Consider the following 12089-nt stretch of genomic DNA (forward strand, 5'->3'; position numbering starts at 1 on the left):
CCAAAAGGCCATTCGGACTCTAAGACACATACGATGAGCTCTTCCTTTACCAGTTGACATCTGTCTCCGTTGCATTTCTCCCTCCATTATCTGAAGATCTGAATGCTTGTGAAAGCCCTTTTAGTGCAAAATGGGAGCAGATGCCAAAGTTTCTATGTCTCCATGCTTCTCCTTAAAGTATGTAACCACTTCCTGAGTTGTGGGTAAGGATCTGTGAGGCTTTGTTTACAACAACTAAATGAGATACATTTTCATTTGGCAACAGAATCAGACGAGGAAATTCTTTTTGTTTATTTCACTTGGTGTGAATGTCATGGTATGGGCTTTGTAGTGATATGTGAGGCCTGACAGTGTTTAGCTAAGCTGAAGTGGAGAGTGCCACTGAGAATTGAAAATTTTGAGTGCAATCCTGGAAGAAATGCACACAACTTCCAGCAATGCTTATGGCTGACTGAAAAGTTCTGAATTGCAGTAGAAGTTGGATGTTTTGTGTGTGGCCAGATGACCAATGAATGAAGATCTCTTTGTGTTTCTGCAGGTGTTTGTGGATGGCACTAGGACCACTGTGGTCCTCAGAAACCTAACTCCACTGACTGAGTACAGTGTCAGTGTTTACTCCGTGGTTGGGGAAGCAAGCAGCGAACCGCTGAGAGGCACCGAAACCACTTGTGAGTTGTTTGACTCAATTTGTCTCACCCCCTTTCTGTTTCCCTCTACTTATCTCTGGCTGCTTGAAGAACAGCTTGAATCTCAATGGAAAGAATGAGTCCTGAAGTACTTTGTCGGGTGTAATTCATAAACAGGAATTTCGCTTGTCCCGAGAAGCTTCTAATGAGTTTACATTTACATTTACTCATGTAGCAGAGCAACATACATCTCAGAGAACCTTGTATAGGACCTTATATAGGTCCAAAAAGCCTTCTGTCAGGTATTGAAATCTTAATTTAAATGTAGCACAACAATTCTTTATTTTTGGAAGACTAAGGTTAAAATTATGATGGTTCTGTGGGTATTAGCGTGACTTCATGTAGGAGATGGTAGGGAGTACTTGCTTGCCAGCGCTACTTACATAGACAGAACAGGAGAGTGAGGTCACTGCGGCTTCTTTTGAGCAACCATTCCAGCAGGAATTGCCCTGCTCTTATGAGACCGCTTCTTCTGCTTACCAGCCTTGTTGTGTAAATGTTGGGAAGACATGTGTCTGTTGTGGTTTGCTGAGATTGCTCTCAGGGCCCAAGAGCGGTTTTACTGAGGGCTCCTGACTGATGGTGCTGTTTGGCTAAGGCCAAGGGTGTGTAGGAGACTTATAGAGGGTTCTCTTTTCCTATCCCATCCCCCCACCCACTCTCCATGCCCCATCCAGTGCCCCTACCTTCTGTGCGCAGAATGAATGTCTATGATGAGCAGCCCACCACCATGAGAGTTCGATGGGAGGCAGCTGCTGGGGCCACTGGGTACCAGCTGCAGTACAGCGCCATCAATGCCACAGTACCATCCACCCAGAGAGAGGTTAGGAGTTCCTGTAATTGGCATATAGACAAGTCTCTGTATGTCAGGCACTGAAGATGGTGGCTCCAACATAGTTGGAGGCCCTTATTTAACATACTTATCCTCTTAATCTGTTAACCATGTAATTACATCCGTGGATTCAGGGAGAAAGATATTGAGTATATGCATATCTTATATTTGATCATGTTCTCCCTGCAGCTAAGTGTGGGATCAGATGTAACCACGGTCCTTCTGGAGAACCTCATCCCCAACACAGCCTACACATTGTCTATCTTTGCCCTCCACGGCGGCGCAACCAGTGACCCTCTGTCCGACCAGGGAGTGACCTGTGTGTGAACTGACCATCTTGACTATAGAACCACATGGAGATCCCAGCATCTTTTCCCCTTGTCACCTCATTCCTCTCTCTTTCCCCCTCCTCCAGTGCCCTTGCCCCCAGCAGGGGAGTTGAGGATCACCGATGTCACCCACAGCACCATGAGGCTGAACTGGGATGCAGCACCAGGGAACGTGCGCAAGTACATTATCACGTACAAACCCGAGGGTGGAGAGACCAAGGAGGTAATTCCAAGCAGCAAGGGGGAGCCTCTGAGTTTTGATTTTCCATTCTGAACTGCAGAAAAAATCGGGCTTAGGCAAAAGACAACAAGATCATAAAAAACACTGTTTCTACAATTAGCCGTGTTTGCATGTGAAACAGAGGTAAATGCTGTCTGACTACAGGTACTGCTGATTCAGTGATGTTCTTTCGACATTCGTTACCTTAGACAGCATAGAGGCAGCCTGTGGCCACAAGAATTTCAGATCAGGTTGGTGTTGTCCAAATGAAACAAATGGAAAGTACAGGCTTCATCTGAAGACTGAAGGGCTTCTTGTGGGTTCTTCTTTCTCCTGAACAATTCTGAAGGAATTCATGAAACTTTCTTCCGGATGCATATTTTGGGGGAAGCCTCAGAGGAGACAGCAGTTGAAGAGTTTGTCCAACCCGTCTGGCCTGGACACGTCATTTCCACCGAACTCCTTAGCTGCATCCTGAGATATTAAAGCACTCTTTGTGAGTCCTCCACATGGACCTGAAAGGGAGTTCGCACCTCAGGTTCCATCGGACTTATGGTCAGTGAAGGCCCCCTAGAGGAGTGGTTATGCTGCATCTTGATTTACCTGATGGATAACACTCCCCTGGTTGAGAGACTTCCACCTTTCTCCAGTTGCAAGAAAACAGGAACTTCTTTTTTCAGTCAGAAACCCACTGCTGTGGATTTATGTTTGGGGACTGCTTCTTGAGATGCATTTTGATGGCCCACTATGAGGCATTACTGTGTCTTTTACAAGCTTGGCTTGAGGATGACGGCATATTTGAAAATGGGTTTGGCGGACTCCAGGTGATGCTGTGGAATCACTGGAAACTGGCAACAAAGAAAATAATTTTTGGCCAAGATATTTTTTGGATGTAAGCAATATTGGATTTTTTTCCCCATCTGTGGATATCCTTCAGGGATTACAAATGCCTGAGATCAGGTTTGCAGATCAGTTCTCGGTATGAATTCTGCTCCTCTATAGGTCCCAACATGATCTTTACGGAAAAAAGAACAACAAGCAATGAAGGGATGTTTACTTTTTTGTCTTTCTTTACAAAGAACAGCTGCTCTTCACCGGAATATCTTGAGTTTTTCAAGTTCTTTCTTATATTGCCCATTGTCAAAAAGAATAAAAATATAAGAAGATGCCCCTGGATTTTTCATATTTGTTTTTACCCACTACCTCTCAATTCAGTTAAATTCTTAAGCAGTATTAAAGAAGATGGGTTGTTATACTACAGTGCTGTTCATGGGGCTCTAGCGGCTTGGGTTCAAATCTGGGCCAGCTTGCTTGTGATATTCTGCTACCTCTGTTTGTATGCTTCCTTCCACAATATAGTTTTAATGAAAATGTTTGGTCTAGGTGGTAAAAAAAATGAGCTGACTAGGATATTGAGATTAAATCAACGGTAATGGACACCCTGTAAAAAGACCTCTAGCACTTAAACTTAACTTTCCTTTCACTTTCATTTTGACATCTAGACTGAGGTTGAAGGTCGTGTGACCACAACGGTTCTACAGGAACTCATCTCACAGACTGAGTATGATGTGGCAGTCTACCCAGTGTATGATGAAGGAACGGCTAGCCCAATGCCAGGCCAAGCTGTTACTGGTAAGGCGTGTTCCTAAGTCCTCCTGAGTGCCATAGCGCTCTGAAGCTGACACACATCCTTGGTCCCATTGGTTTTAGACAAAAACCGCTGTCATAGGGAATGAGCACTGTGTGTGATCAAATGTCTTGGCTTTACCCTCAGTTGCAGAATACATTTTCTTTCTTTCTAAATGTGGCAACAGATGGTTTTGGTCATGGAGCCAATGATCACAATGCACCTGGAAACACTTTAAAATTCATGTTTTGTCTGTTATATATGTAGGATGTCTATATCAATTTCCTTTTCCCTTCCAGGTGTTGTCCCTGCCCCCAAAAACCTGAGATTCTCAGACGTGACCTTGACAAGTTTCATTGCCCACTGGGAGCATGGTGCTCCTGATGTAGCCCTGTACCGGATCCAATGGGCCAAGCAAGGAGAAACAGACTTCCAAAATGTAAGAACACTGTGGGTGCACTGAATAAGAGAAGAGAGAAATGTTCGAAACAGGTAACATTCTTTTCACAAAGTCTGATGCTTTCCCTGCAGGCCATCCTGAACAATGATGAGAACTCTCACCTGCTGGAGAACCTAGACCCTGACACCTTGTATGATGTCTATGTCACGGCTATCTACCCTGATGAGTCAGAGAGCGAGGACCTGATAGGCAGCCAGCGCACACGTATGCACCGTATTTGTGCCTATACATGCTCACCTCATTAAGTGCTTTTACGGAGTACACTTGACACCATGATGACAGTCTTTTAGATCTAGATACAAAGAATTGGTTGGGTCACACCAGGAACTCGAAATCCCAACATTTATTTCTGGTGGAATTGTATGGTGCAGGAATAACATGTGCACATGTAACATGCTCTCTGTTAGCCCCATCATGAATAACAGTATTTCTCATGTATCAAAATTAAAGATAACAGGACAAAAATTAAACTTCTAGCATTACCTAACCAGTATTATAACAAAATCTGTAGTAATTTCATTTAATAGTCTAAGGAAGATGAAATACTGACTTGGCTACATTAGAGCATCCAGGCATGTAACTAAGACTGCTCTTTTTCACTCTTACACAGTGTCAGAGATCCGCACTCCTGGTGAGTTCTTCTGCTGTTTTCTAACTGTTGGTGTGATCAGTCTTCCGGAAGTCTTTATTCAACCTCTCGGGGAGCGACTGATAAAGTGGCACGTGACTCTGGTTTGTTGTCCATTTCCAGAACCATCCGGACCCCCGCAGAACCTGCAGGTGTACAACGCCACTACCACCAGCCTGACAGTAAAATGGGACCATGCACCTGGACGGGTCCAAAACTACCGCATCACGTACAGCCCAGAGGCTGGAGGCAGAACTCAGACGGCAAGTGCTACCCAGTTTGTGGTTTCTGTTCTTTATATTGGGTGTTGGCATGTTTACATAAGGGCAATTCTACCAATCTAGTGGACTAGGAACCTCCTTGGCACAACTAATGTCAACCGGAGCAGAATTCAGACAGCTGGGATTGGAAAGAATTTACATAAAGCGATGTGGATGATCCTTGTTTATACAGTTTAATTTTTCCATTAAGGGTAATGTTTACTGTAAAGGCACCCCTGAGGTTCTCCAGAGGCTATGCATTTCTAATACAGGTGTCACGATGTACATGGAGAGAGCATCAGAGAGGTGCACTGAGGTCGTTATTTTAGCTATTTTTTTTATGGCAAGACTGTCCATTCAAGAAAAATTTTGACGTTTCAATTTCAGGAAATTAGTATAAATATGACAAAATATGTGGCTCTTTGTAACAAAATCCAAAATAAATTGAAGGAAGCATATTTTTTCATAATAGACTCAAAGGACTGCTGTATTGAATTCAGGTTTTGAAAGACTTGGTAGACCTGGAAATTGGAAGCTCGCCTGAGTTGTCCTCCAAGGGGCTTTTTTGACCATTTCATCCAGCACAGACAGTGATGAGTGGAAGAAACAATGGATGTTTTTGTTACCTCCAATTTAGAGGGAAAGATAGGGATCAGCGATGGCCATCTGATTCCTAGATTTTGTTTTCAGCCCTGGAAAAGCCACTGATTAGACTTGACCTTAGTGGTAACTAGAGATCAATGTCAGGGATTTGGTGAAAAGCACTCTTGCTTAAAGTATTATAATTCTTCCAAGTGGTCTCCCTCTAGCACTCCCTTGCTGTACCACCCAGTCCTTTGTACCCATTTGGGTTCCGCAGCCTCTCTGCTCTTTTACTGCACCATCCTTCCTTTCAAGCGCACTGCAGTATATCCAGTGCTCAAGCTTACAGTTGGTCCAGCTGCTTTATAGATCAAGTTTGAGATTTACATTGGCACCGTGGCGGTAGAAAAAGAGTGGAAAAATGCACTGTGGAATCAGAGGAGGAAAATAAAAAGCTTTCGAAATGCATTCGTTGCCCAGCAAGTACCTGTCGATGCAGGACAGCAGCCAGGTGATCTGCACTTGAGCTCCAGTCGGAGAACCATGGTCAAAGCCACTGAGCGTTCTGTGTTTGGCTGGTTCCAAACGTTATTTCTCTGAAGAGCGCTGTGGTTGCCAAATGACTGAGACACAAGTGACAGAATCCAGCAGGCTATGAAAGCCTTCGTCTGAAATCTTTTTTGTTTCCATCTAAATGTTGCACTCTCAGCAGTGTTGAGATGACAAAAACAAACGTTAACAAAAAGCTATCTCCCACCCCTTACTGGAATCAATCAATGTGAAATTTCTTGTTGGTGCAGTTATTTGAGTTTGATGTGCAGCTCCAGGTCTAAAGCAGTAAAACAGACTGGGAGCATAATTTTGATAACCATAGAAATTGCAGAAAACTGGGTCAGTTTTGTGTTTTTTTGTGATTATATCTGGTATCCAGTTTAAGGAAGTATTGATTTTGGAATAAAACAGATACCAACACACACTCAAACGCATGCGCATCTGGATTTATATTTTTGTTCTTCCTGACAATTTAAATCCTTATTAAAACCATCAGGTTTATAGACTTTATTTGCATGTGTTCAGGGTTACTTGCATATGCTATGCAAGATCTCTATCCAAATTTGTTCAGAATAATAACAGTATACATAATACAGTCTTGCCCACTTTGCAAAGGTAATTTTCTGAAAATCCTAATGTGAGGTGAATTCTCATAAACTGAAGATGTTATTACCACTGCTTAATATTTTCCTGTGCCCCGAAATTGACACGCATTTATGCTAAAATTTCAAATTCCATTAAAATGGATGCAATGACTTCAATAGTTGGCAATATTTATCGTAACACAAACAAAACAAGACAGCTTCTCTTCGTTAATTAATTACTTTAAAACACTGTATGGCTGTCCACCTGCGCTCCTTCAGTATTTTTGTAGATGTTATGTATCGTACACTTAAAAAACACTCAGTTTTTGTGTACTAAATTGTTGATGCAAAAGAATTAATAGTAACGACAAAAGAAATCAGTGAAAACAATGCAAATCAATTTCCACTCAAGTCGAAAAAGTTTTGACACTCTAAATGGAGCCATTATTACTGATCATAAACAGGTGAAACTGACAAATACGGACTATGGAGGTTCGAAATTAATGCAGCAGGAGACAAACCTTAATTCTGTAGAAGACCACATGGCTGCTCTGGTCTCATGCTGCTCAGCTGACGGGAGGTGCATGAAATCCAAATTCAGTCCTTATAAACATGAAGAAACACATTGTAAACCAGAGTAGGGTTCTAAACAAAACTCCCTGTAAAGCATAATTCCCGTAATCCGAATGGGTGTATCCTGGATTATGACAACGTAATAATAACTATAACACTTCCATCACGCTCACTCATACTTACTGTATATGGCTGGTTGAGGAATGGGGTGCTTCTACGGACTTGGCTGAAGGAAACATTATGTAGAATGAATTATAATGGCCCAGCGGCTAAATTAGCATCTAACTGCTTTGTTAGAATGAATTCCATCTACATAATGTTTGTCGAAACACTCTGGTGAGAAGGCGCATTGCTGCCAGGCTCTGTTGAAAAGACTAACCCTTTGTCGTCTGAACAGACTCAGATTGGAGGCAAGAAGAACAGTGTGATCCTGCAGAAGCTGACACCCGACACACCGTACTACATCACCGTAACGGCGGTGTACAGCACTGGCGAGATGAAGGATATATCTGGCAGTGGGAAGACCAGTAAGCCAAAGTTAATGTAGAAATTGTGTTTTCTATGAGATGTAAGTCGCTTTGGAGAAAAGCATCCGCTAAATGAATACATGTAAATGTAAGCGACCAGGCGACCCTTGTTGAACTAAGGATCACTGTGAGGATCTGGGAGGGGTGATACTGCATTTTTTGCAAGAAGTGGCAGCTCCACTTAATGTTATCCACCTTGATTTCACTTTTTAAGCCTTGTAAGACCTGCATACTCTCTTCTCCCTCCTCGTGATACAGTGTTGTAACAAACACTGAAAAGCTGTATCAGTTCTGTTTGAACTAAAGAACACATGTGAGTCACTGCATTATAAAAGTCTTAAACGTCTTACGGTTTCAGCCCGTGGGAGTTATTTATGAAACTCAGTGGTACTTTTTATGAAACCAGAGGGCAGTAGTGTGGAATGCTGATATTTTGGGTTTGCTGAGAGCTTTGATGAGAAATGCTCTGTGACTTTGGGCCAAGAAATGGCACCTGACAGTTAAAAATGCAAAAAAGGATGATTGTGAACAATAAAAAACAACCCAAAACATTTCTAAATTTTTAGTTGCTATCTGCAAATTGTACTACACACACACACTCTCTGAAACTGCTTGTCCCGACGAGCTGGAGCTTAACCCAGTAAAACAGGGCGCAAGGCTAGAGGGGGAGGGGACGGGGACACACCCAAGACAGGATGCCAATCCATCGCAGGGCACCCCAAGCAGGACTCAAACCCCAAACTCACCAGACAGCAGGCACAGGCCAAACCCACTGCGCCACCGCACCCCCTGTAAAATTATACTAGTTTATAATAATTACTTAAATATTCTTCATTATAGATAAAAGGAAATTATGGGAATGTACAATAGAATTCTTTTTTACTTTTCATTTCAGGACATCATAGTTAGAAAAATGCATCTACCCAATGAATAAATGTAAATGTAAATCACAGTAAACAGTGGGACTTTGAATTAATGAAATATCCATTCTAATTTGATATGTGTTTTCCTTAGTCTTAGACTAGAGTTCGTTTAAGTGGTTGTCTGAAATATTCTTTACAAAAAATCAGCTTCAGCCTTAGGCCCAGAGCCCAGATGTGAATGTTTAATTAACAGCTCCATCCCTTTTTCCTGCCAGAGCCACTGGGAGGAGTGAGGAACCTGCAGGTGACTGACCCCACTACCAGCACTCTGAGGGTGACCTGGGATCCTGCTGAGGGCAATGTCCGCCAGTACAGGATCTTCTACGTTCCTGCCGTAGGGGGTGTCGAAGAGAGGGTATGGCAATTCTCTCTTTATGTTCCTTCGGTGTGCTTTTTGACCACTCTTTGGACACCAAGGGACCAGTGTGTGGCTCAACGCTGATGGGCTGTGTCAGTCAAACCCTCTGTTATTTCATGAGAAACAGAAAGCTGTGTGGACACTTTGCCATTCTCACGGTCACAGCACCACCATGCCATAATGGTCATCTGATGTGGACTTGCTGCATGCTTGGCTTCAGACCACAGCTGGGTTCTTCTGTGAAGCTCTCCATGTTTCAGAGACCCTTCTGGGGCCAGCATGGTTTACCTGCATTTAACTTAAAAGCTTACATTCAGTTAACTTACATACAATAAGCACTGCTGATGACTAGGTACTGCAGTTGTGAAATTACTTTGTCCTGAGATGAACTTATCCATGTCCTTGTGTCTTCCATTGTCCTGACTCTGCATTCCTCCTCTCACCTCCAGGAGCAGGTTTCTGGGAGCACCACCAGCACGGTGCTGAGGAACCTCCAGCCAGACACCATCTACACAGTCACTGTGGTGCCAGTGTACCCTGCTGGAGAGGGACGTCGCCTCTCTGAGAACGGAAAAACTTGTGAGTCAGAGCTCCATTTTTGTACAAATTCCTTTCCCAAGATTGTCAGAACAGCACGGTGCAAAACAGAAATACCCATGGTTTGCTTTTAGTCCATCTATAAAATGCGTGGAGGCGTTTTTGTTAAACTATGGACTGCGCAGGTAGAATGATTGTATAGAAACTTTACTGGTGGAACGATTACAGGCAAATGCTTTTTTAGACATTTGTCAACAAGCATATTCGGCATACTTCAGTCTGTTTGGGTTTAGTATTGAGGTAGGATTAGGGTTAATCACTGAGCCTCATCCTGTTACACAGTTGAAGAGTTTGCAAAGAAATAAAGACAAGGCAGGGGGTGCGGTGGCGCAGTGGGTTGGACCGCAGTCCTACTCTCCGGTGGGTCTGGGGTTCGAGTCCCGCTTGGGGTGCCTTGTGACGGACTGGCGTCCCGTCCTGGGTGCGTCCCCTTCCCTCTCTGGCCTTACGCCCTGTGTTGCCGGGTAGGCTCCGGTTCCCTGTGACCCCGTAAGGGACAAGCGGTTCTGAAAATGTGTGTGTGTGTGTGTAAAGACAAGGCCATTCAGTGCATACAGTAAACTTTACTTAAAGGTGTTTGGGAAAAATCCTGAAATTGAACAAAGAGAGTCATTCATCCTGCAGACTTTTTGATTTACCCTTTGTCTTTACAGCTTTATATTCTATATGCTTTCCTACTTTTTGCTCAGGCTTTCTGCCCTGCTTAGTCATGGAACTCATCTCTAGAGGAGATGAGAGGCAGGTGGCAGGAATCATAAAGCACATCAATATAATATACCTCTTTCTATGTAATCATACAGCAGCATAGGACTCAGCATCGCTTTACTGTTGAACTCACCATACACAATATCAATATACGCACACCTGCTTGAAACCAGACTTGGCTAAAAAAATACAGGAAAGGGACATTTGAGGAGTACAATTTTAGTAGTTTTAGGGACTGTTGAATTAAAATGTGAAGGCTTTGTGTCCAACTGGTAAGTATTTGTAAGATGTAGAGAGGTTTAATGCATGACTTATGCCTGTGCGGTTCCCCCTGTGCAGCATGGAGGTGGCAGTGTCATGCTGTGGGGCTGCTATGCTGCTTACAGAGGTTGAGATCTTTACCAAGTCTTTGGCAATCTCAACCAGCTTGGCTGTCATAGCATACTTCAAGACATGCTGTTCCATCAGTGTGAGGGGTAGCAGGGCAATCCTTCATCCTTGAGCAAGATTCCAATCCAAAACACACCTCAGAGTTGTGTAAGAGCAAACTGGAGTAAAAGAACAGTTCAGGACAACTGAAAGTAATGACTTGAAGGTTTAAGGTTCACAGTTAGAACTAGTAAGTGTTCCCAAACTTTCAAAAGGGCACAGTCCAATACAGAAATTGGCACTGTTATTGCTACACAGGCAACTCTGTGCTGCTGGGTTTGAGTGCCTACACAAACGGTCCTTTCACTTTAAAGTAATTAAATCATTTTGGGTTGAAAAATGAAACCTGATTTCCTCCTCTCGTGACCAACACATAAACCATAGGATTACCTCACACCCGGAGAAAGTGTCTTAAATCAGCATATAAGTGCTTCTTTCTGTGTTCAACTGCTCCCGGGTTCCGAGCTGCTCTGGGTTTGCTTAATTATACCTGTTTATTTTCTGTTGGCCAGCAATCCCCTGCGGTTTCGTTGTCGTTATTTACCAACCCGCCACTCTAGCAACGGGTTTTGAGGGCTGTTTCTCTGAAGGGTTTTGAAGCTTTCCTCTGACTGCCTCCTTCCATTCCCCTCCGTTTGCAGTGGAGCGTTCGGCCCCCAGGAACATCAAGGTGTACAACCCCACCCCCAACACTCTGAATGTACGCTGGGAGCCTGCCTCTGGACAGGTGCAACAGTACCGGGTTGCCTACGCCCCCTTGACCGGGACCAGACCCTCGGAATCTGTGAGTCAATGTGGCAAGAGAGATCAGGAGAATAGGACTGGAGTTGACAGTAGGCGTTTGCAAGGAGTGTCCCAGGCTGCAGCCCACATGTGTTGTGTGTTTTTCTCCCTAATTACAGAGCTGCTGGGTTGAGACTGTGGAGGAGGATGTAGGGTGGGGTCGGGGGGTGGTAGTTTAAAGGTTCACATTGAAGTTCAGACCATTCCGAGATGAGGAATCATCTTAAAATAAAAAAAATGTCCTCATGGCATATCTAAGCTTCTTCCACTTAGTTCTGTTTCATATCTTTTAAAATATGATATCCCAGTTAAGTCTGATATAAATTTGCCGCAGCTTGAGTAATCTTTGAAAGTGATCTTTGTGCTCTAAAAACCATACACATATGCAAGAAGTATTGAGTCATATTTTGTTTTCTGTTTAATCTTTGTAATTG

At 43.4% G+C, this 12089-nt stretch overlaps 1 protein-coding gene across 3 annotated transcripts in view; it reads left to right on the plus strand.

Moving 5' to 3' along the window:
- col12a1a (collagen, type XII, alpha 1a) overlaps window positions 1-12089 on the plus strand; it is a 62748-nt gene that overhangs the window by 26989 nt on the left and 23670 nt on the right. For all 3 annotated transcript variants that reach the window (XM_018732163.2, XM_018732158.2, XM_029258332.1), the window contains 13 exons: window positions 539-668; window positions 1364-1509; window positions 1708-1837; window positions 1934-2070; window positions 3570-3699; window positions 3994-4133; window positions 4226-4358; window positions 4765-4785; window positions 4906-5045; window positions 7731-7860; window positions 8999-9138; window positions 9591-9720; window positions 11514-11656. In XM_018732163.2, the coding sequence (XP_018587679.1) occupies window positions 539-668; window positions 1364-1509; window positions 1708-1837; window positions 1934-2070; window positions 3570-3699; window positions 3994-4133; window positions 4226-4358; window positions 4765-4785; window positions 4906-5045; window positions 7731-7860; window positions 8999-9138; window positions 9591-9720; window positions 11514-11656 (1650 nt within the window). The remainder of the gene's footprint in view (window positions 1-538; window positions 669-1363; window positions 1510-1707; window positions 1838-1933; window positions 2071-3569; window positions 3700-3993; window positions 4134-4225; window positions 4359-4764; window positions 4786-4905; window positions 5046-7730; window positions 7861-8998; window positions 9139-9590; window positions 9721-11513; window positions 11657-12089) is intronic.

The sequence above is a fragment of the Scleropages formosus genome, chromosome 15 (assembly GCF_900964775.1).
Source record: "Scleropages formosus chromosome 15, fSclFor1.1, whole genome shotgun sequence".
Taxonomy (NCBI): domain Eukaryota; kingdom Metazoa; phylum Chordata; class Actinopteri; order Osteoglossiformes; family Osteoglossidae; genus Scleropages; species Scleropages formosus.